This window comes from Vipera berus, assembly GCF_964194415.1.
Source record: "Vipera berus genome assembly, chromosome: 5".
Taxonomy (NCBI): domain Eukaryota; kingdom Metazoa; phylum Chordata; class Lepidosauria; order Squamata; family Viperidae; genus Vipera; species Vipera berus.
In genome coordinates this window covers 7,689,575-7,715,011 of record NC_138207.1, presented here as the reverse complement: position 1 = coordinate 7,715,011, position 25,437 = coordinate 7,689,575, and the positions used below count along the sequence as shown (strand labels likewise).

At 44.3% G+C, this 25,437-nt stretch overlaps 1 protein-coding gene across 2 annotated transcripts in view; it reads left to right on the top strand.

The window, feature by feature from the left end:
* The window catches only part of CLCN2 (chloride voltage-gated channel 2), a 133,967-nt gene that overhangs the window by 30,136 nt on the left and 78,394 nt on the right, over window positions 1-25,437 (top strand). For both annotated transcript variants that reach the window (XM_081329150.1, XM_081329149.1), the window contains exon 2: window positions 15,335-15,491. In XM_081329150.1, coding sequence (XP_081185276.1) covers window positions 15,335-15,491 — 157 coding nt within the window. The remainder of the gene's footprint in view (window positions 1-15,334; window positions 15,492-25,437) is intronic.

Here is a 25,437-nt window from a genome sequence, read left to right as displayed (position 1 = left end):
AGCAGGCAACCAGTGTCCTCTACTAGATGGTTTAAACTACAATTCCCATCAGCTCAAGCCCCTTGGTCAATGTAAGCCTTTATTGCAGGGGTCTCCAGACTTGACAACTCGCAGACTTGCAGGCTTTGGTTCCCAGAATTCCACGGTCCTCATGGCTGGCTGAAGAATCCTGGGAGCTGAAGTCCACAAGTCTTAAAATTGCCAAGTTTAGAGGCCCCCCCCTGTTTTATAGGAAAGAAACGTTGTAAATTATTAGGCCGGCCTAAGACCTTCACTGCTCTTGAAAGATCACCTTAAGAAGTAAAAAAAAAAAGGATTCCTGCTTTTGGATGAGTCAAGCCTTCTTGGGGTGCTGACAAAACGGGGATCCTGCTGGGGTTTGCCCGCCAAGGAAAAAAAAAACAAGGCATCATTTGGAGCCTTAAAGTCAAAGCTTTTTGAACCATAAATGAAAAAAAAGTGTGGGGGGGGGGCTGGATCTGCACAGCTCTGAAAATCCCTGTCCAGGTTAACACAAGCCAAATTTAGCAGGTGTTGTGAATGCTCTATATCCGTGGTGGCGAACCTATGGCACACATGCCACAGGCGGCACGCAGAGCCCTCAATGTAGGCACGGGCGCCGTCGCCCCAGTGCTAAGCCTTCAGCTGAGTTTTACAAAACCTTTTCGCTTTAGGCCTTCACCGCCATGTGCAAAAAAAAAAAAAAAGGTTCAATCAATCAATTTCAACTTCTTACGGGGGAAAAAAAAGTTCTCGCAAAGTTGGAATTGATTGATTGAACGTTTTAGTCCCACCCAGTCTGCCGTTACCACCGCAGCCACGCCCACCCCATGGGCCACGCCCACCCCATGGGCCACGCCCACCTGGCACCCGACGATACACAAGTGGGTTTTGGGTTGCAGTTTGGGCACCCGGTCTCTGAAAGGTTCGCCATCACTGACCTATATCGTCTCCTGACCTGTTCCTTAGTTTTTTTTTAAAAAAAATGTATAATTTTTTAAAGGTTTTTTTTTTAAAGGAAGGTAAAACCTTAATGCAAACTAAAATGAGAAGAATATCACAGAGAAACTAAAACTGCAAGAAACGGGGGAGGAACAAAAGAAAAATAGAAAAGAAAGAAAAAAGATACAAAGAAATACTTTCCAATCTTTATAGCAGTTATAAGTACAGCTATAAATTTACTTCTGCCTAGTCTAGGATTATATCACATAATGTTCCTTTCTATAATCCGGTCTAATCGTCAAAACGATAAATCATAAATTCCTTTTTTAAAAAAAATTATTATTATTATTATTATTATTATTATTATTATTATTATTATTATTATTATTATTACTATTACTATTATTATTATTATTATTTTATTATTATTATTATTATTATTATTATTATTATTATTATTATTATTATTATTATTATTATTACAAAAAGTCTATAGCAGGTTTCCAGTCAGCAATAAGCAGAGAGTCTTGGAGCAAAGAAGTTAATTTAGCCATCTCAGCAAGTTTTATCATCTTCGCCAATCGTTCCTCCGTTGTGGGAAGTGCCAGATTCTTTCCAATTTTACGATAATCTCGCTGCAGTTTATCATGTAGAAAAACGAAGTTCCACGACTTTCTCCCCTCTCCCCCCCCCCCCCGCAAAAATGATGTTTTTCCGTTAATCCCAAAATTAAAACCTCCAGTCTCACCTCTCTGCTATGGCCTAAATCAGGGGTGTCTAATCTCGGCAACTTGACTCCCAGAATTCCCCAGCCAGCTTATGGGAGTTGAGGTCCACGGGACTTAAAAGTTGCCAAGCTTGTAGAACTATGGCCTAAATCTTATTCCCAACACCGCCACCCCCACATACACACACACACACACACACACACACACAATTTAAACCTGCATTCTTTTCCCTCAGCTTCAAAGGAGGAGATTCAGCATTGGACGCACTCAACGGTTCCTCCTTAGGCAGAGGGCCAGCCCCCCCGCCCCCCCCCACCCGGCTTCCCCCCCCCACCCGAGCCATGCTGCTTTCTCCACTGAGGTCAGCAATTCCCAAATTCTAGCTTGGCTGTGTTATTTCAAGCCATCGCGGCTGGAAAACAAGCAAACGGCTACCTTGCAAAGGCCAGCGGGGCTGTTGAAATCGAACGTCGCGCCTTGAGGAGAGCACAGATCTTTCTGGGGCAAGAAAGGAAATGTACAACGTTGGATTCAGCAGAGATCCGGGTTGCTGGATCCCAAAACAGAGAGCGCAGGCATGGATGGGACGGGGGTTCCAGATTGTTTCCACACTGGAGGTTTTTAAGGAGAAACTGGATAGTCATTTATCTGGCATGTTATAGGGCAGGGCTTTTCAACCAGTGGTACGGGTACCACCTGTGGTACATGGGCACCCGGCAGGTGGTACGCGGCCATCCTAGAAAAGTGGCAGCGGGGGAGGGGAATGAGCTGAACCGGTGGCAGCACCGCACAAGCCTGAGCGAGAGACGGCTGGAGCTGCAGGGCTGTCAGGGCTCAGCGGAAGCAGCAGGATCAGCGCTTCTTCGGGGTTGTCAGGGCTCAGTGGAAGCGCCAGGATCAGTGCCGCTTTCCAGCTGATCGGCGCTTCTTTGGGACTGTCAACTGGAGCTCGGCGCGGATCCTGGTGCGTCTGCTGAGCCCAGAAGAAGCGCCGATCAGCTGGAACGTTGCAGCATCTCCAGGGTCTTGTGATTTACATTCAGATGCTTGGCAACTGATTCATATTTATGACGGTCACAGTGTCCCAGGGTCATGTGAAGTGACCAAAACCTGCTGCAACCACCCAGCAGAGGGGGGGGGGAAATAAAAACCAAACACCCCCACCCCATTCCTGCTGCCAATCCTCAACAGAAATGCTGACAACAATGAAAACCTCGGACAGGAGAAAGAGCGCCACCAGGTGGGCAGGCAGGTGTCTTGCTTGGCTGTGGCTTGGGGGGCACTTTTTTCAGTGCCATTGTAACTTCGAACAGTCCTTTTTTTTTGGTCATCAAATTTTTGACACCTTACTAGGCGACTGGTGGTATTCGGATATTGCCATATCCTAAAAGTGGTACAGTGGGTGAGAAAGTTGAAAAGCCCTGTTATAGGGTATCTTCCATGAGCAGGGAATAATAATAATAATAATAATAATAATAATAATAATAATAATAATAATAATAATAATAATAATAATAATAATAATAATAATAATACAGTTGGGAGGGACCTTGGAGGTCTTCTAGTCCAACCCCCTGCTCAGGCAGGGAACTCTATACCATTTCAGACAAACAGTTCGCCAGTCTCTTCTTTTTTTTTATTGAAAAGTTTTACAATACATTTTTGAATACAACCCCCCCTCCCCCTCCCCTCTCCCCAACCCCCCCAATCCTCCCCTCCCCTCCCCCCTCCCCGACTTCCCAGAGCAAAATACAGGGTATAAAAATACAAACAAACATAATATAAAATATGCAAACAACAATAAGATATTAAATTCTATCGCACTTTAACTCTTGGTAAAATAACTACAAGCTAATTATACATCATATATATCCGCTACTTATTCGAATGCTAAGTGAAACTTTTTAGTCCCATATTTATTCTGGATGTAATCAATCCATCTTCTCCACTCCACAATGTATCTCTGTTGCGACTGGTCTTTCAAATATGCTGAGATCTTTGCCATCTCCGCCAAGTTAGAAACTTTTAAAGTCCATTCTTCTATAGTCGGCAGTTCTTCCTTCTTCCAATATTGCGCTACTAAAAGCCTCGCTGCCGTAATTAAATTCAACATCAACTTAGTGTCCACAACGGTGGTATCTGTAATAATACCCAGTAAAAACAGTTGCGGAGAAAACTTTATCCTTTTCTTAAATATTTTTTTGCATGTTCCACCAAATTTTAATCCAAAAAGCTTTAACCTTTTTACAAGTCCACCATATATGAAAATACGTTGCATCCTCACAACCACACCTCCAACATTTGGGCTGGCAGTTCGGATACATACTTGCTAATTTTTTAGGATCTAAGTGCCACCTATAAAACATTTTATAAAAATTCTCTCTTAGATTTTGGGCCTGTGTAAATTTTACATTTCTGACCCAGATCTTTTCCCAAGTATCCATTGTAATAACTTCTTTGAAATTCTGAGCCCACTTTATCATACAATCTTTAACAAGTTCTGTCTCTGAATCAATTTCTATCAATGCAATATATATCCTTTTTATAGCCAGTCTCTTCTTAAAAACTTCCAGTGTTGGAGCATTCACAACTTCAGGAGGCAGAAGTTGTAAACTCTGGGTTGGACTAGAAGACCTCCAAGGTCCCTTCCAACTCTGTTATTCTATAGTCTGAGCATTTGGGATTGCAGAGGTAGACTGCCACTGATCATGGATGTTCTTCTTAGCTGTTAGGGTTCCTAGCAGGGGACCTCTGTAGCTGTACTCCGTTCTTTGAAAGCCAGATCCGTATTCAAGAAAAATACATTTTTTCCCCTCTTGGAAAGCATACAGGACTCAATAGGGATCCACCCTCTATATGTAACGAGGCAGGGAGAATTCTGCCTTTTGAGTAGCTCATCGAATCATATAAAACCATTGGATCATAAAGTTGGAAGAAACTATTTAGGCCGCCTGATTTACCTCCGGCTGTGCATCAGATGGAAGTGCAGCTAGTCCTCAAGTTGCCGCTATTTGTTTAGGGGACATCCCTTCCAACTCTGATATTCTATGTTTTATATTGAATATACTGTAAAAAAAAAAGGAAAAAGAAAACCACTTGAATTACCATCAAAGTATTAGTTATTTAATAGTCTCAATCTTTAACTAATTACTTGATATTTAAATCTCCATTGTATCGTTATTTAATGTATGTAAGGATACAGCCTGGGACGCGGTGGCTCAGTGGGTTAAGACGCTGAGCTTGCCAATCAGAAGGTCGGCAGTTTGGCGGGTCGAATCCCGAGTGCCACGTAGCAGAGTGAGCGCCTGTTACTCGTCCCAGCTTCTGCCAACCTAGCAGTTCGAAAGCACGTAAAAAATGCAAGTAGAAAAATAGGGACCACTACGGTGGGAAGGTAACAGCGCTCCATGCGCCTTTGGCGTCTAGTCATGCCGGCCACGTGACCACGGAGACGTCCTCGGACAAGCGCTGGCTCTTCGGCTTTGAAACGGAGATGAGCACCAGCCCCTAGAGTCGGAAACGACTAGCACGCATGTGCGGGGGAACCTTTACCTTTACCTTAAGGAGACAGCTATGTGTATGTATGCTTATATTTCTGTGAAAGGAAATATAAGATAGATGAGGCAAATTTAACAAAAAAAAATCCCCTGTAAGACTGAAGATTGAGAGGACCAGTATACTAGCAGGAAGAAATAACCAGTAAAAAAATACGGAATACCCCAAATTAGTTTGCGTTTCCCAACTGGTAGAAGAAGATTGAAAATAAAAGATTCTACCCTGGATGGATAAATCACGGGTGTCTGCAACATCCTGGCACATAGAAATTCTGAAAATACAACCACTGCTTCAGGCTTTGATCTGCCTTCTGCCCTGAGTGAAGGACACCATGTCCTGGCCAAGCAGTCAGCACAAATAAAGGGAAACCTAACCATCTTTACATTAGCAAACCCGGCAAGAGGAAGGAAGGATAAGAAAGAGAGAGAATGAAGGGAAGGAGAGAGGGAGGGGAAAAAGAAAGAAGGGAAGGAAGGAAGGAAGGAAAAAAGAAAGGGAGGAATGATAGGAAAGAGAGAATGAGGGGAAGGGTAGAGGGAGGAGGAAAGAAGGAAGGAAGGAAGGGAAAGGAGGGAGGGAAGGAAGGAAGGATAAAGAAAGAATGAGGGGAAGAAGAGATGGGAAAAGAAGAAAGGAAAGAAGGAAGGAAGGAAAGAGAAAGAAAAGAGAAAGAAAGAAGAGAAAGAAAGAAAAGAAAGAAAGAAAGAAAGAAAGAAAGAGAAAGAAAGAAAGAAAGAAAGAAGAAAGAAAGAAAGAAAGAAAGAAAGAAGAAAGAAAGAAAGAAAGAAAGAAAGAAAGAAAGAAAGAAAGAAAGAAAGAAAGAAAGAAAAAAAAAGAGAGAAAATCCACCTAGAAAACCTAAGAGTATTTCCAGGGTATTGAAAGTGGCATTTTCCCAGGATGAAAGAATGGTGCCTGGAGGGAATTCAACAGTTTGCAGAAATACAAAGTCTTCCTGGAATGTCTCCAGAAGGTCATGTGTGTGCGTAGGATAAAAGTGGCTGGGTGAGGACATGGCTTTGTGACAAAAGTTAGGGCGGGGAGTGGGTGGGGGGGAAAGACAGGGCTTGCTAGGACATTGGCCAAAGGCACTGAATTATCTAAAACAGGGACGGCAGACTGCAAGTTTTTGCTGCAAGGACATCTGATAGCTCAAAAGGCAGAGACTGGCAGATTCCTCTTTCGAAGCCAATTACTGGGGTGTAGGAAGCCGGAGGTCTTTCCCAGCTCTCGTCTCAAATGCTGAAGACCCCACCACCACCGCCTCGCCCCCCCGGGAGCCACTTCTTAATGAGCGGCCCATTGGAGATGGGCGGTTAGTACGACCGCCGTCGAGCCCCAAATTTCTGTGGTTAAGTGAGACATTTGTCAATGGGTTTTGTTCCACCTTACGACCTTTCTTGGCACCGTCGATAAGTCAGCATCCCGGTTCTTAAGTGAATCTGCCTTCCCCATTGACTTTTGCTTGTCAGTAGGCCGCAAAAAGGGGATCGCCCGACGCTGCCACCGTCACGAACCGATTGCCAGGCGTCCGAATTTTGACCACGTGACCGTGGGGGTGCTGCAAAGTTTGGGTCAAAAAGGGTCATAAGTCGCCTTTTTCCCCCCAGTGCCGTTGTAACTTGGAACAGTCCCTAAACAAACTGCTGTAAGTCCGAGGCTCCCTGTAATAATAACGGTGGGAAGACAAAGCAATAGGAAAGTGATCTGGGACTTCAGAATTCAAACAGACAAGCCTTTGCCCTATACCAGGGGTCCTCAAACTTGGCCACTCCCAGCATTCCTCAGCCAGCTATATCTTTATGCTTGCTCTGACATGCAGGCAGTCCTCAACTTGCAACCATTCCTTGCGTGACCGAAGTTACAACGGCATGGGGAAAAAACTGACTTATGACCATTTTTCACACTGATGACCGTTGTGGTATCCCCGTAGCCACGTGATCAACATTGGGATGCTTGGCAACTGACTCATATTTATGGCGGTTGCGTGTCCCAGGGTCACACGCTCCCTTTTTGCGACCTTCTGAGAAGCAAAACCAATGGGGAAACCAGGTAACCGCCGTGTAACTAACTTAACAGCTACAGGGATTCCGTGAGGAATTCTGGGAGTTGAAGTCCACAAGTCATAAAAGGGCCAAGTTTGAAGACCCCGTGAATTAACCGCTGTGGCAAGAGCAGTCGTAAAATGTGGCAAAATTCACTCAAGAGATGTCTCCCCTTAGGAAGATAAATTTTGGGTTCATTGGTGGGTAGTTAAGTTGAGGGCCCCCTGTATTGGGCTTTTTCGATGCTTGCTGTGACATACCCTAGTACAGGGGTCTTCAAACTCGGCCCTTTTATGACTCATGGACTTCAACTCCCAGAATTCCTCAGCCAGCATGCCTGGCTGAGAAATTCTGGGAGTTGAAGTCCATGAGTCATAAAACGGCCGAGTTTGAAGACCTCTGCCCTAGTACTACAAAGGATAAGTGGGTCGGAAGGAATCCTGGAGGACATCCAGTCTAGCCCCCTGCTAGGGCTGGCGCCATGATACAAGAGGCAGTTTTGGCCCCGTTGCCCAGACTAACCTCTTTGTGATGCCTTGTGGGTGCTCAGGCTGGCCTGATCTGACCCAGCTGTTTGCTGGTGCTTTTGCCTGTTTCTGGCTGAGAGAAGCATTGTATGGGAGAACAATGGCTACAGATCAGCCCTACAACCGCTTAATCTGTCTTATATTGTTGGGCTTCTACATCGCTGGGGAAAAAAAACAACGTGTTTGCTTAGCCCTGACAAACCCTGTGCACCAGCGGATCAGCTTTCGTGGGTAGAGAAAACTGAGCAAAAGTAAATTTCCCCTTTCCCCGAAATGCATTTTATTGCTATTTGCCTTAATCAAGTTTCCAGTCTTTTTGCCTTCGTGAAGAATATGCCAGCAGTGAACAAGACGGTCCTCCTCCTTTTTTTAAAGATGAGCAGAAAATCACTGGGGTGGGAGGGGATAGAATAGAATAGAATAGAATAGAATAGAATAGAATAGAATAGAATAGAATAGAATAGAATAGAATAGAATAGAATAGAATAGAATAGAATAGAATAGTAGAATAGAAGAATAGAATAGAATAGAATAGAATAGAATAGAATAGAATAGAATAGAATAGAATAGAATAGAATAGAATATGGAATTGAATATAGAATAAGAATAAGAATAAGAATAAGAATGGAATGGAATAAGAATAGAATAGAATAGAATAGAATAGAATAGAATAGAATAGAATAGAATAGAATAGAATAGAATAGAATAGAATAGAATAGAATAGAATAGAATAGAATAGAATAGAATAGAATAGAATAGAATAGAATAGAATATGGAATGGAATGGAATGGAATAAGAATAGAATAGAATAGAATAGAATAGAATAGAATAGAATAGAATAGAATAGAATAGAATAGAATAGAATAGAATAGAATAGAATAGAATAGAATAGAATATGGAATGGAATGGAATGGAATGGAATAGAATAGAATATGGAATGGAATGGAATAAGAATAAGAATGGAATGGAATAAGAATGGAATGGGATGGGATGGGATGGGATGGGATAGGATAGGAAAGGATAGGATAGGATAGGATAGGATAGGATAGGATAGGATAGGATAGAGCTGGAAGGAACCTTGGAGGTCTTCTAGTCCAGCCCCCTGCTCAAGCAGAAGAACCTATATTTTGTTGTTTTGTCTGGGCACAACGTCAAAAGTTTGGGTCTTGGTTTTATTACAGCTGGATCGCTTTGCAGTTTCTACGCTGCTGCTTTGAAGGAGCATGTTTGCATCTCTGTTGATGTTTACTCAAATGATGAAAGCACAAATGCAGTCATGCCACACACAAGAAAACGCACAGAAACGTGCACCCTGGGTTCACCCACAAATTTAGCTAAGCTAAAATGAGGGTGGGCAGTTTGTAATCTGTCATGTCCAGTCCACCACATTATTTACAGAATAATAGAGGTGGAAGGGAAGTCTTCTGATCTATAATAATAACAATAACAATAATACAGTAAGAAGGGAGCTTGGAGTTCTAGTCTAACCCCCTACACAAGCAGAAGATCCTATACCAGCAGAAGATCCTATACCATGCATCAAGGAGAGAAGCAACCTAGAACTAAGGAGAAACTTCCTGACAGTTAGAACAATTAACCAGTGGAACAACCTGCCTCCAGAAATGGTGAATGCTCCAACACTGGAAGTTTTTAAGAGGAGACTGGACAGCCATTTGTCTGAAATGGTATAGGGTTTCCTGCCTGAGCAGGGGGTTGGACTAGATGACCTCCAAGGTCCCTTTCAACGTTGTTGTTATTGTTGTTTGTTGTTATTATTATTATTTCAGACAAACGGTTGTCCAATCTTAAAACCCTCCAGTGATACACAACTTCTGGAGGCAGGTTGTTCCACTGGTTAATTGTTCTAACTGTCAGGAAATTTCTCCTTATTTCTAGGTTGCTTCTCTCCTTGATGAGTTTCCATCCGTTGCTTCTTGTCCTGCCTTCAGGTGCTTTGGAGAATAGCTTGACTCCCTCTTCTTTATGGCAGCCCTTCAAATATTGGAAAACTGCTGTCATGTCACCCCTCGTCCTTCTCTCCTTTAGAGTAGACACAAATAATAGAAACATACTTGTTTCTGCTTTTTTGGTTTTTCAGGTAAAATGTATTTAATTCTGAGCCACAGATGATTTTTTTAAAAAAAAATGTCTAAACATGCGATTAGAATTCAGGAAGTCTGCACAGATAGTATAAAGAACAAGTTAGCACAGATGTAGAAGAACATTGTAAAAGGAAAAGGAAAAATAAAATGTATCTACAGTACAAGACCAGTAACATTTTGTGCAAATGTCCTAAGCTCACTTTTAAAACGATGAATTAAACCTTGGCTACCCAAAATCATGTCTTTTCATTGTTAAAGTGCTAATCCTCATCCTTGGTGACTTTTTGATGTGTGGACTTCAGAGGACTGGAGGCTAAAACATATAAGGAACGGTTGCTGGAATTGGGTATGTCTAGTCTAATGAAGAGAAGGACGAGGGGGGACATGATAGCAGCCTTCCAGTATCTCAGGGGCTGCCCCCCAAAAGAGGGAGTCAAGCTATTTTCCAAAGCACTTGAGGGCAGGACAAGAAGCAATGGATGGAAACTAACCAAGGAGGGAAGCAACCTAGAACTAAGGAGAAATTTCCTGACTGAGAACAATTAACCAGTGGAACAACCTGCCTCCAGAAGCTGTGAATGCTCCAACCCTGGAGGTTTTTAAGAAGAGACTGGTCCAACCCCCTGCTCAGGCAGGAAACCCTATACCATTTCAAACAAATGGTTGTCCAGTCTTTTCTTAAAATCTTTCAGAGTTGGAGCATTCACAGCTTCTGGAGGCAGGTTGTTCCACTGGCTAATTGTTCTGTCAGGAAGTTTCTCCTTAGTTCTAGGTTGCTTCTCTCCTTGATGAGTTTCCATCCGTTGCTTCTTGTCCTGCCTTCAGGTGCTTTGGAGAATAGAATCATAGCAAATAGGGGTAACTCTCTTAGCATGTTAGGCAAAATTTCACTTTATTAATTTGGGTTAAGAGTTCCCAGGTTGTGTGATTCTCTTCCCCCATCCCATCAACAAGGTTTTGTTTAGCACGATGGCTTTTTTTATGTGTGTCTGCCTGCACAACCCAACCCAGCCTTCCTGGCGAGCTGAGGGCTTCAGAGTTTTTATGCAAATGCCAAAATGGACTGAGTTCAGTAACTCAGTTACTGCATAGGATGACTGCAGCCAGAATGGGACAGACGGTCCCTGACTTAAGCCCACAATTGTACCCCAAACGTCCGTTGTTCAGGAAAACAGTTGTTAAGCGAGTTTTCTTCCATTTTACCACCTTCCTTGCCGCAGTCGTTAAGTGAATCGCTGCAGTTGTTAAGTTAGTAACACGGTTGTTAAGTGAATCTGGCTTTCCCACTGACTTTGCTTGTTAGAAGGTCGCAAAAGGGGGGGTCACACGCTGCAACCGTCGTAAATACGAGTCGGTTGCCAAGCGTCTGAATTTTGATCAGGAGACTATGGGGATGCTGCAGTGGTTGTAAGTGTGAACATTGGTCATAAGTCACTTTTTTCAGTGCCGCTGCAACTTCGAACAGTCACTAAACGAATGCTTTGTAAATTGAGGACTATTGCTGCTATAGAAGGCAAACACAACCAAAATGGTTTCTTTTTGTCATCTTTTGAAGGCTTTGTTAGTCACAGTGGCATCGGAGACTTAGCGCTTCTCTTGCTCTCTCAGCGTAAAGGTCAATAAATAAATAAATAAAATTCTTCATAAATTCCAGGCTCTTGGTGGGAGGTGTGGGGGGGGGGAGGCCGACCCTGAACGGTTCCCCTCCCTCTGAAACTCACCTACTTCCAACAGCTTTCTCCTCACCGTTGCTTAAGAAGCTGGCAAATACCTGAATGCTAGTCAAATCGATGAAGAAGAATTTGCATCTGATGTTATTTTGGTGCCCGAAGAACGCATAAGAAGTTGGTTCCTGGCACCGATAGCCCAAGACTTTGGCCTTCCACAGGAACCTTTGTTTCCTCTCTTGGTTTTTAAGATAAATGATAGTTAAGGATCTGCCAGCATTTCCTGGTCGATCTGACAGGAAACCGGACCAGATAAGCTCGTTCTTTATTTATTGATCTTTATTGTGAAGCCACGTAAACAGAATCTTGCAGGTCTGAAAGTACAGTTCAATCACCATCTCCTTTACAGACTGAGAAACCGGGGTGTGTGTGTGTGTCCCTTTTGGAGCCCTTTGCCCTGCTCGCTTTCCAGCTATGCAGTCACTTATTGTTCTGTTCCAGCCTACGACTGGCCCTGTTTGAATGTCAGGGACAACCCCTTTTTATAGTCAACAGGCTGGAAAAACCCAACCAAATTTATTTACAAAGAAATCAAAAGTTCAAACAAGAGTTAAACCAAAAGTTCAAACAAGAGTTAAACAGGAATAACAGACCAGGACTCTGGCAGAAGATCTTCAAACGGTTGCCTTCAGCAACCAGCACCTCCCACACCTTCCCCTTTTATCAGCAGTCCCAAGGCGTGGCTTCTCATTGCCTTCTCCTCCTCTCACCGGGTTGCCTCATTGCCTTTCTCTGTTCTGCTCTGCTGGATTACCTCCTGCTCCTAGCGTCCCTGAATAGATCCAGCTGTGAATCATCTACGTCCAATACCTCATGCTCACACTGCTGAGTCTGATGAGGAACATGACAGGAGGGGCCAGGTTGAGAGTCCTGCAGTGCATCAGAGCCTCCCTCTGACACCAAAGGCTCTCCAAACCCCTCCTCTTCCTCCTCTTCAGAATCATCAGACTCAGCTGCCGGTACCACAGGCTGATGCTGTATCACAACACTTATCTGGCAAATCCCTTCGTAGGGTTTCTTTGCTCTGAATCCCAAGGTCTTTCCCAGATACCATGACAGGACCTCAGGAGAAAGGAGAAACAGGAAATCTGGCTTTCCCATTGACTCTGCTTGTCAGAAGGTTTACTCTCAGTTTATATTCTACATACAGTAGTGGCCAAAATTGTAGAAACCTTTTGGGAAAAGTGTACAGTAGAAGTGCCACCTTTGGTTAAGTTTCCACCAATTTTTCTTCTAATTTATTTAGAACTGTAGCCTTGTTCACTTGATAATACTATTGTACATCGCTTTCTGGGTGACCAGTCAACTCTTTGCAGCATTACTTTAATTTTATTACGTTTTACAAGCTCACAAAATGAAAGAACACAAAAAACCGCAACCAACTTGATAGCGATCACATAGCACAGAGACAAATGTCCTCCTCTCAGCTTCAATATAAAGAAAATTTGCATAAAATGTTTTATAGATGGCACATGACACCAGTGAGACTAGCCAAAAATGTTTAATAATACTTTAAATGTGTGTTGGAAATGTAACCAAAGAGCAGGTACTCATTACCGTATCTGGTGGTCATGTCCTAAAGCTAAAAGGTTTTGGCTTAAGATACATCTATGGTTGGAGAAGATGATTAAAAAACAAATAGAATTTAAACCAGAATTGTTTCTGTTAGGAATGATAGGCCTCAACTATGATAAGGAGAGCAGATACTTAATGTTACTTGTATTGACAGCAGCGAGAATTATGTATGCCCAATGTTGGAAAAATGGAAAGTTACCGACTGAAGAAGTATTTATCAAGAAAATATTGGATCGTGCAGAAATGGATAGATTAAATTTAGAAATTAAAGAGAAAGAGCATTCAGTTTAATTTAATTTAATTTTTAAGTTTAAGTTTACTATAGAACTTGGAATAGATTCTATCAATGGCTAGATAAGTGAGTTAGTGAGGAATGTGATATGCAATTTTGAATTTATTTGAGTAAGAAAAATACTATACATTGAAAACTTAGTATTGCTTATGATATACCTATCATTGTTATCAATTATTAGCTTTATTATAAATGGGATATAAATGGAATTAAAATAAAAAAAAAATATTTACCCAGACAATATGCTGTTTTCCAAATATTTAATGTTATTGGGGGAAACTCCAACCCTCACCCCCAACCTTTCCTGTACCCTAACCCTAATTCCCATCCCCTTACCCCCCCCTCCTTAACTTTATAAAAACTAATAAAAAAATTTCAAAAAAAATACATGACATCAATAACTGAATCCTAGTGTGATCTAATTGGCTCATTTCCAAAACAAGATGACACCTGATTGGCTCTCTAAACACTGATGCTCTTTGGCTACAATCAGATGAAGGAAAACTACCTGATATCAACCTAAGCAAGTTGTGCTTCCTTTTTCTGGTTATTTGGCTATAATCTTTTCATAGAATACAGTACAGATAATTGAACAAACGATGTTGCATTACATTCTTGATTAAATTATCTTTCCATTGATATATATAATTTTATGGTACTACTCCAAAAAAAAGTGGTGTTATTAGCCATCAAACCTCAAAAATACACTTTTCCCAAAAGATCTCTACAATTTTGGCCACTACTGTATAAAAAGAGAATAAACCCCACAGTCGCGCTGATGATAAATCCCTAGTTGGGTAATGAAATGTCTGCAAGAAAACAAGCAAGCTCAGAGACAGCCAAGGACCCCCTCAATTTGTATCGCTGTCTGTCTCAAACCTGGGATTCTCTTTGCTCCTTTGTGGCTGGGAGGGCATCGTAGAAACACTACTCCGGTGTTCACACAATGCATACATAATTAACCTGCTTACAGAATCAACCCTCTTTTGGATTTGCGCTGCGTATCCAAATGTGAGCTAATTAAACAGGCTGGGTGCGCATGATCCGCTGAACGCGGATTCAGTACCCGGGTTGTGTGCCATTGTGGGATTGTAGCCCACATCGTTCTGACTTTCTGGGGGAAAGAGAGAGGTGTCTGGGCTTGCGTCTCTCTGTAACGTCCCGATGCCCGGTTCACGCTTTCTCTTGATCTCTGCATGAAGGTGGACGCAGCCATCTGGTCACCACAATGTAAAAAAGATGTTGAGACTCTGGAAAGAGTGCAGAGAAGAGCAACAAAGATGATCAGGGGACTGGAGGCTAAAACATATAAAGAACAGTTGCTGGAATTGGGTATGTCCAGTTTAATGAAGAGAAGGACGAGGGGGGACATGATAGCAGTCTTCCAATATCTCAGGGGCTGCCACAAAGAAGAGGGGGTCAAGCTCTTCTCCAAAGCACCTGAAAGCAGGACAAGAAGCAATGGATGGAAACTAATCACGGAGAGAAGCAACCTAGATCTGAGGAGAAACTTCCTGACAGTTAGAACAATTAACCAGTGGAACAATCTGCCTCCAGAAGTGGTGAATGCTCCAACACTGGAAGGTTTCAAGAAGAGATTGGACAGCCATTTGTCTGAAATCGTATCGGATTTCCTGCCTGAGCAGGGGGTTGGACTAGATGACCTCCAAGGTCCCTTCCAACTTTACTATTATTATTATTATTATTATTATTATTATTATTATTATTATTATTATTATTATTATTATTATTATTATTATTATTATTATTATTATTATTATTATTATCTCCTGAGCTCCCTGGCAGTGCCCTTCAACCATTGTTTTCTCTTTTCTCCCCAGATGTATGGGCGCTACACCCAAGACCTCGGAGCATTTGCCAAGGACGAAGCGGCTCGCGTCCGACTGCAGCAGGAGCGCTGGAAATTTTCCCCAAAGGAGCGGCTGCGCTCCTCTGAGTTTCTGGAGTACGACCACGGTCGCTGTGCTTGTTGCCGTAGTAAGTAGGCCCGACTTAAGTCCTGTGCACTTGCACTTTCTAGCAACCTCTCTGAATGGGAGCAACTGGGGGAGGAGAAGGGGAGAAAGGATCCAGTCTATGTATACAGAGAGTCCTCGACTTACGACCACAATCGAGCCCAAAATTTATGTTGCTCAGTGAGACATTTATTAAGTGAGTTTTGCCCCCGTTTTACGACCTTTCTTGCCGTAATGGTTAAGTGAATCACTGGAGTTGTTATATGAATAACAAGGTTGTTAAATGAATCTGGCTTCCCCATTGACTTTGTTTGTCGAAAGGTCGCAAAAGGGGATCACATGACCCCAGGATGCTGCAAATGTCCTAAATATGAGCCAAGCAGCCAAATTTTGATCACGTGACCACGGGGATGCTGCAACGGCTGTAAATGTGAAAAATGGTCGCAAGTCGCTTTTTTCAATGCCGTTGTAATTTCAAACGGTCACTGAATGCAGGGTTGTAAGTCAAGGACTAACTGTGCTTCCGTTTTCTTAGTCCTGCAGGGAAGAAAGTCTTGAGCAATGTTCAGATACACCCTAAGTCAGGGGTGGTGGATCTTGGCTCTTTTATGACTTGTGGACTTCAACTCCCAGAATTCCTCAGCCAGCGTGCCTGGCTGAAGAATTCTGGGAGTTGAAGTCCACAAGTCATAAAAGGGCTAAGTTTGAAGACCCCTGGTTTAAGGTAATGACTTGGGCCAGTTTAAGATAATGACCTGGATAAAAACATGGCTGACTGAGGAATTTTGGGAGTTGAAGTCCACAAGTCATAAAAGGGCTAAGTCTGAAGACCCTTGGTTTAAGGCAGGGGTCTTCAAACTCGGCCCTTTTATGACTCATGGACTTCAACTCCCAGAATTCCTCAGCCAGGCACACTGGCTGAGGAATTCTGGGAGTTGAAGTCCATGAGTCATAAAAGGGCCGAGTTTGAAGACCTCTGGTTTAAGGTAATGACTTGGGCCAGTTTAAGATAATGACCTGGATAAAAACATGGCTGACTGAGGAATTCTGGGAGTCGAAGTCCACAAGTCTTAAAGCTGCCAAATTTGGAGACCCCTCATATAGACAATTGTGCAGGTGGTCCAGGCTCCATCTTTGACCAGTTCTTTCTGTTCACTTCTCTCAGTTCTTTCTCCTATCCTCTGTCCCTGTCTCTTCGGAAAGAACAACACACAAACTATTCACAATCCCTTTCTGATCTGCCTCTGGCTCCAGGCTGGATCCTTGGCAGAAAGAAGACCTGCATATTCTTCTATGGCTCAGTCAGAGATTTCATTTCCTGTTGATCTTTCTCGAGTCTCGTGGGAGAACAGCAGGAGAGACCCTGTCACAAATATCTCCCTAGCTCAGGGGTAGGCAACCTCGGCTCTTTTATGACTCGCGGACTTCAACTCCCAGAATTCCTGAGCCAGCCACGCTGAGGGGAAAGGGAGAGGTTTCCAAGCTGAGCCATGCTGGCTCAGGAATTCTGGGAGTTGAAGTCCACGAGTCATAAAAGAGCCAAGGTTTTCTAACCCTGGCCTAGGCCTAGGCCGCTTTATGACTTGTGGACTTCAACTCCCAGATTTCCTGAGCCAGCCATGCTGAGGGAAAGGGAGAGGTTTCCAAGGTGAGCCATACTGGCTCAGGAATTCTGGGAGTTGAAGTCCATGAGTCATAAAAGAGCCGAGGTTGCCTACCACTGCCCTAGCTGGAAGGTGCTCTTCAAAGCCACCATGGAGCTGATGCGTTTGGCTTTGTCTGACATTAACAAGAAAGCTCTCGTCTTTCTCTTTGCCTCTTCCTGGCCTCTTTGTGGGGAAGATCTTGTTCGGTCCTGACTTATCAAAAGAGGCCTTCCCTTTATTGCTTGTTTTACTTCTCTCCTGAACACACAGTCCAGTTAACATTTCAAACAAACAAACAAAAAAGTGAAAAGCAGAGTAGAAAAAGCTCAACCTTTAAAGGGAATGTAGAATTGAGGGCTAAACTTAAATCCCCCATGAAGGACCGAACGACGGAGCTTTACAGAGTTTTTAGAGGTGGAGACGATGGAGGCAAGTACACGCTTCCAGGAATCCTGGAAGGGTGTAATTTTTTTTAACTTGGAGCAATGCAAGAGAAGGTTCCCCAGGCTGTGTCGGAAACATCTGAAGCAACCTGGGGAATTCTGGGAGTTGAAGTCCATGCATCCTAAAGGGGCCAAAATTTAGAAACGGTGATCTGATGCACACACTGTGCATGGACGCGATCTGCTTGATAGGGCAGAAAAGGGAAACAACTTTCTCTCCCCAGTGGGAGCAGGAAAGGATAATTTCCATCCAATTTAGTGGGGTGGTTCAAACTGCACTGAGCCGCAGCTTTCAGCTTCCAAGATAATCAAGCCTCTCCCACCTCACCAATCTGTGGGGTAGGGTCTATGAACCCACTCAAGCCCTCTCCCCATACTCTCTTGTCTCAAAGACACATGCCCAGACACCAGTCAGAACTAGAGAAGGGTGGTAGACATCATGTTCTCCTAAAAGATGGAAATGGATTGAATGTGGCCAGATCCGTGAGTAAGGTGCTAATTTTGGTTTAATCACCAGCTGGGTTAACAGAATGACAGAATGGCAAGAGTTGGAAGGGACATTGGAGGTCTTCTAGCCCAACCCCTTGATCAGGCATGAGACCCTATACCATTCCAGAACAATAAAAGGTAAAGGTAAAGGTTCCCCCGCACATGCGTGCTAGTCGTTTCCGACTCTAGCGGCCGGTGCTCATCTCCGTTTCAAAGCCGAAGAGCCAGCGCTTGTCCGAGGACGTCTCCGTGGTCATGTGGCCGGCATGACTAGACGCCAAAGGCGCACGGAACGCTGTTACCTTCCCACCGGAGTGGTCCCTATTTTTCTACTTGCATTTTTACGTGCTTTCGAACTGCTAGGTTGGCAGAAGCTGGGACGAGTAACAGGCGCTCACTCTGCTACGCGGCACTCGGGATTCGACCCGCCAAACTGCCGACCTTCTGATCGACAAGCTCAGCATCCTAACCCACTGAGCCACTGCGTCCAGAACAATAGTTCTTAAAAACCTCCAGTTTTGGCGCACCCACAACTTCTGAAGGCAAACTGTGCCACTGATTAGTTGTTCTTGCCATTAGGAAATTTCTCCTTAGTTCTAGGTTGTTTCTCTCCTTGGTTAGTTTCCATCCGTTGCTTCTTGTCCTGCCTTCAGGTGCTTTGGAGAATGGGTTGACACCCTCCCCTCTTCTTTGTGGCAACCCCTGAGATGTTGGAAGACTGCTATCATGTCACCCCCAGTCCATCTCTTCACTAGACTAGCCACACCCAATTCTTGCAACTGTCCTTCATATCTTTTAGCCTCCAGTCCCCTGATCATCTTTGTTGCTCTTCTCTGCACTCTTTCCAAAAGCTTCTAAAGGGTTAAGTGTCTTGTGTCGCTATCCTTGGACACAAGGGAAGACCTGGTACTTTTTTTTATTGAAAAGTTTTACAAAACTTAAAAAACATATAAATTGAACCCCCCTCCCCATCGCCCCTCCCCGCCCCCTGACTTCCCAAAGCAGAATACAGGGTATTGTGTATAACAATCTTATACAAACATATGCTAAATATCTATTAAAACATTAACAAACCTTCCACTCTTTAACTCCCTTATAACAAAACTATAATACCTATAATAACACATCTTTTTAATTACTAAAAATTATTCATAAGCTATTTGAAACTTTTTAGTCCCATATTTACTTTTCAAAGAGAGTTTGACTCAGGCTGAGGGAAGCCACTCCTCACAATCCCGTCACACATTGCTGCTGTCAAAGGAAGGATTGTGCAGCAGAATTTAATCTGATACCCTGCAGATATATAAGATTACAATTACCTTTGTCCCCAGTTTTATGCAAATTAACAGCTCTGGCCTGGAAGAATAGGAGTGGTGGCTCAACCAGACATTGGAAAATTGGCAGTATGTACAGAAAGAAACGCACGAGAAAACTGTGTGGTTGTGTTCATACAATATGCTGAATTGTGAACCAACTGAAAACTGAAAGAGCTGGGTTACACAACACACTAAGCCCCCATCCCCAAAAGGGGGGGGCGCTTAAAAATATAGAATAACAGAATGACAGAGTTGGAAGGGACCTTGCAGGTCTTCTAGTCCAGAGGTCCCCAACCCTTAGTCTGTGGACTGGTACCGGGCTGCGGCATGCCAACAACCGGTCTGCACAAACAAGCAAAGCCCCATCCGTGGGATGCAGGCAGCACACAAAACCACGCACTCTCCGGTCCACGGAAAAACCTTTCTCCACAGAACCGGTCCCTGGTGCCCAAAAGGTTGGGGACCTCTGTTCTAGTCCAAGCAAGAGGACCTACACCATTTTGAAACAAATGGCTGTCCAATCTTGTCTTAAAAAACCTCCAATAATGGAGCACCCACAACTTCTGGAGGCAAGTCGTTCCGGTGGTTAACTGTTTGTAACTGTCAGGAAATTTCTCCTTATTTTTTTTTCGTTTGGTTCTCTCCTCGATTGGTTTCCATCTACGGCTTCTTGTCTTGCCTTCAGGAGCTTTGGAGAATAGGGTGATCACCCCTGCTTTTCTATGCGGCAGCCCCGAGCTTAATGTGTCTTGTGTCTGCAGCTTCCGTGTATTTTGGTGACTTGGTTTTAAGTCACTGGATAGTCCTCGACTTACAGACATTCATTTAGTGACTGTTCGAAGTGACAACAGCGCTGGGGAAAAAAGCGACAAGACTGCTTTTCACATTGATGGTCCTTGCAACCTCCCTGTGGCCACGGGATCAAAATTAGGGCATTTGGTAGCTGGCGTTCATTAACGACCGTTGCAGTGCCTCAGGGTCATGTGATCCCACTTCCGACAAGTGACGACAAGGGGGCAAAGCCAGATTCGCCGAACAACCACGCCAATCACTTAATACCTGCAGTGATTCACTTAACCCAGGGCTCTTCAAACATGGCCCTTTTATGACTTGTGGACTTCAACTCCCAGAATTCCTCAGCCAGGCACAGATGTGCCTGGCTGAGGAATTCTGGGAGTTGAAGTCCACAAGTCATAAAAGGGCCAAGTCTGAAGACACACACACACACACCCGGCTTAGCCGTTGTGGCAAAAAGATCGTAAAATGGGGCGCAACTCAGTTATCCACTGCCTTGCTTAGCAGTGGAAATTTGGGGCTCAATTGTGGTCGTAAGCTGAGGACTGTCTGCATTATGGGATTCCAGGTTCAAAGTGAGATGGTGGGCAGGCAAATGTCTTTAACTAAAGGAAGAGGATACTGGAAAAGTTATTTTGGTGCAGTGAGGAGCTGGGATGTTCGGCTATAGTTCTGCTGGCCATCTTCCTCAGCAATGGATGCTGTTGTGGCCTACAACATTCTGCCCAACTCCTCCCAGGGGCTGGATTTTTACCGACAGCACAGGTAGTCCTCGACTTACGGCCACAACTGAGCCCCAAATTTCTGTTGCTAAACGAGACAGTTGTGAAGTGAATTTTGCCCTCTTTTATGACCTTTCCTGTCAGAGTTGTTCAGTGAACCACCGTGATAGTTACGCGAATCTGGCTTCTTCCCCATTGACTTTGCTCGTCAGAAGGTCGCAAAAGAGGATCACGTGAGCCCCGGGATGCTGTGACCGTCGTAAATATGAGACAATTGCCTAGGATCTGAATTTTTGGACCACGTGGAGGCTGCAACGGTCGTTAAGTGTGAAAAGCGGTCATCTGTCGCTTTTTTTCAGGGCCGTTGTAACTTTGAACGGTCACTAAGCACTAAAGCACTAAACTGTGGTAAGTCGAGGACCAGCTGTAGGGTTGTGTCTGTCTTAAGCGTGATGCAATGTGTGCGCCTGTGAGCCTTCAGTTTTTCATCCATAGCTCCTTTGGCCTCATGGTTTTTGTTGTGTCTGGACGGCCATAGGACAGAGACTCGGAGACGACGTGTATTAATCCTTCTTTATTGAATACAACATGGCAGAACTGCCCCTACCTCGCAGGTACCCTCTTATATACGTTTCCATCCACCTGAAGTCAGCCAACCCGATCTCTCAATTCTCCCACCAGACAGGTATCACCCAACCCGGTGTCCACAAGTTCCCGCCGGACAGGTTGACTAATCATGTCCCCTGGCTGCTTCCCCCCCCCCGGTGGACAGGTGACCTACATAACACCTTTCAGGCTCCATTCAGAAATGGTTCAGTCCAGGAACCATGCATGCCCACCTCTGGGTTCGCTCGGTGGTACATTCCTCCTTTGACGACTTGATTTTAACGAAGATGCATTGGTCCTCCAAAAAAAGACGGATAAGGAAATAACGTTTTGCAACAGCCCCTTCCAGTTTTATAACCATCTAGACTCCCCGTTGCCGAAAGCTTGGCCAAACACACACACACACACACACACACACATTGTCTATGGGATCTGGCTCTTCCTAAATCCCTTAGCAACTGTTGCAATCACAGCTTGCTTTGTTCTTGAGGCTGTTTCCCTGTTAAATGTTGCCAACTCGCGGAGGCAGCCACAGGAGATGGACCGTGTCCTGGTGTGGCCTTGGCTGGGACCGCTTTCTTCTCCTCTGCTAGAGTGGCTACCTCCTGTGACCAGATGGGCAGGAGAGCGAGAGGCTGTTTTCCTAACCGGAGGTGCATCCGTGCCACACACACAAGCACACACACACACACGCACACACACACACCCCTTTGAGCTGTTGGCTTCTGACAGCTGTCATAGCAATGGAGTAGGAGGACGGCCGGCTGTAGGTTTACTCATGAAATCAGAATTTTGGACTGGTCTCTCGGCTCACCCCAGGCAGCAGTTGGTCAGCCAGATGGGGGGACATCTGGAAGTGTCTTCAGCTGTTTGAGAGTCAAAGGACCAAGCTGGTTCAGATGTACACTCTGCCCAAACCTGGGGGGAAAAAAAAGCAGAAATACCCCGGTGTGTTTTGACTCTTTAGTGTCATGTCATGCCAGGAAATGCCCGTGGAGGTAGAATGAGGCAGCATGAATCTAGCCGGCCGTCTAAGGCTGAGTTCATGAAATACAGCTCATCTACATGGGGCTTCCCTTGAAGACCACTCGGAGGCTCCAGCTGGTACAGAATGCAGCCGCGAGAGTTGTCTTGGGAGTTCCCCGATACTCCCATGTTACACCTTTGCTCCGCGAGCTGCATTGGCTACCAGTTGTCTTCCGGGTGAGATTCAAGGTACTGGTAATGGTGTTCAAGGCCCTACATGGCATGGGTCCAGAGTACCTCGGGGATCACCTGCTGCCGGCATCAACTTCCCTCCGCCCTGTGCGTTCCCACAGAGAGGGACTCCTCAGGGTGCCACCGGTCAGAGAATGTCGGCTGGTGGCCCCCATGGGGAGGGCCTTCTCTGTGGGCGCCCCGGCTTTATGGAATCAGCTGCCAGTTGAGCTCCGGATGGCACCTGACCTTCGCTCCTTCCGACGCGGTCTGAAGACCTATCTAGCCGGCCTGGCCTGGCCTGATGGGGGATGTGTTGGGGTTTTTATTGTGGATTTTTTATTACCATCTATTGTTTTAGCTCGGGCTCCTATTTAATTCTTTTTTAATTTTTGTATTCTGTATTTTTATATGTGCCCTGTTCACCGCCCTGAGTCCTTCGGGAGAAGGGCGGTATACAAATATACTAAATACTAAATACTAAATACTAAATCCTTGGCTTATGGCCTCAATGGAGCCTGTTTTTGTGTGTGTGTGTGTGTTTTTGCGGTGGTCGTAAAGCAACAGTGCAGTCGTGGAATGAAAATCAGGTGAAGTATCAGTACCGCTTTACAAAAGCTTAGTGAGGCCACGCCTGGAATGCTGCATCCGGTTTCGGTCACCACATTACAGAGAAGATGTTGAGACTTGGGAAAAATGCAGAGAAAAGCAACTAAGATGATTAAAGGCCTGTGGGGACTAAAACATACGAAGAACAGTTGCAGGAACCGGGTATGGCCAGTCTATAGAAAAGAAGGACTAGAGGGGAACATGATAGCAGTATTCCAAGATTTGAGGGGCTGCCCCAAAGAAGAGGGGGGTCAACTTATTTTCCAAAGCACCGGAAAGCAAGACAAGAAACAATGGATGAAAAACTGATCAAGGAGAGAAGCAACGTGGAATTATTTATTTATTTATTTATTTATTTTATTTTAATCCCATTTATATCCCGCCCTTCTCCGAAGACTCAGGGTGACTTACAATCTAAAGCACAAATCAAATGTGCTTAGCAGTAGCCTTCATTCTATGTATATGCCTGCTTATTAGGGCTTTCAGCCCCCCCCCCAAGCGGCATTATTACAAAGTCAGCTTAATTGCCCCCAACAATCTGGGTCCTCATTTTACCTACCTTGGAAGGATGGAAGGCTGAGTCAACCTTGAGCCTGGTGGGATGCGAACCTGAAATAATTGCAGGCAGCTGGTGTTACTTAAGGAGGCATTAGCCCACTGCTCCACCAAGGCTCTTGTGGAGAATTATGGAGAAACTTCCTAACAGTGAGGACAATTAACCAGTGGAACAGCCTGCCTCCAGAGGTTGTGGGTGCTGCTTCATCACTGGAGGCTTTTAAGAAGATATCACACAGCCATTTGTCTGAATGGTGTAGGGCAGGGGTAGGCAACCTCGGCTCTTTTAGGACTCATGGACTTCAACTCCCAGAATTCCTGAGTCAGCATAGCTGACTCAGGAATTCTGGGAATTGAAGTCCATGAGTCCTAAAAGAGCCGAGGTTGCCTACCCCTGGTGTAGGGTCTCCTGCTTGAGCAGGGGATTGGACTAGAAGACCTCCAAGGTCTCCCTTCCAGTTCTATTCTGATTCATTAGTTGATTGAGTGATTGATTGAGTGATTGATTGATCGTTAAGCGAACCCATTGTAGTAAAGGCCAGTTTCCTGCAAAAGTGTTCTGAATCGAACTGGTAATCCTCGGAAATTGAAGGCCACATGAGGGGAGATGAGGATTCTTGATCTGAAGGAGGCTCTGTTATCACAGCTGTCTAATGCATGTTGCTGTCCATCTTCTGGCCTAGTTGATTGAGAAGTTACAAAGTATAAACCTTGGATGGAGAAACGGTCTATTCCTTTATCTACAGATAAGTGCTGTTAGTCAGAATCATGAATCCTGGCCCTGAAGATAAGTCGGTAACAATTCTGCGCCCCGCAGTCTCTGGTAAACCAACTCTGATTTAAATCCTGGACTACTGAAGTCAAAACGGCCCAGTCTGTAGTGGTTGGACTAACCTTGGGCAAACTTTGGACTACAGATAGTCCTTGACTTATATTGTGCCCAAAATTAGGCTGCTAAGCGAGACATTTGTTCAATGAATTTTGCCCCATTTTACAACCTTTCTCACCACAGTTGTTAAGTCAGTGCAGTTGTTAAATTAGTAACATGGTTGTTAAGTGAATCTGGATTCCCCGTTAATTTTGCTTACTACACCGATGGCTGTAAGACAAGGACTACCTGTGTTTTATAACTCCATCACTTTGGCGGGGGTGGGTGGGTGGGGAGAACAAGGTTCATCCTTCGGCCTCATGTTGCCCCAAATGGCCAATGTCAGGACAAAAAGATCAGTTAAAATTTGTTAACAAATTAGATGCAATTCATTAAGCTTGCTTCCTGGGGGTTTAAATAACTGTTTGGCAACAATTTTGGTTGCCTTCCAAGGACTACATGAATGGCTTGGGTGAAAGAGCACGGACGGAGCCTGTTTAAGATAGCTGACACAAAATGCCAGCAGTGGTCAAACTTGCTTACAGTTTTGGCCAACTAGTCATTCTAATTATTTTTGCTGAATGAAACCTAGTGAGTTTTCAGAGTGTAGTCTTAGTCCGATGTCCTTTGAAAGAAACTTTTGATCTTTTTTAGCATTACGAAGTCTACCTCCTCGTTAAAGTTATATTACGTAACAGTGCAAAAAAAACCCCGGATAAATT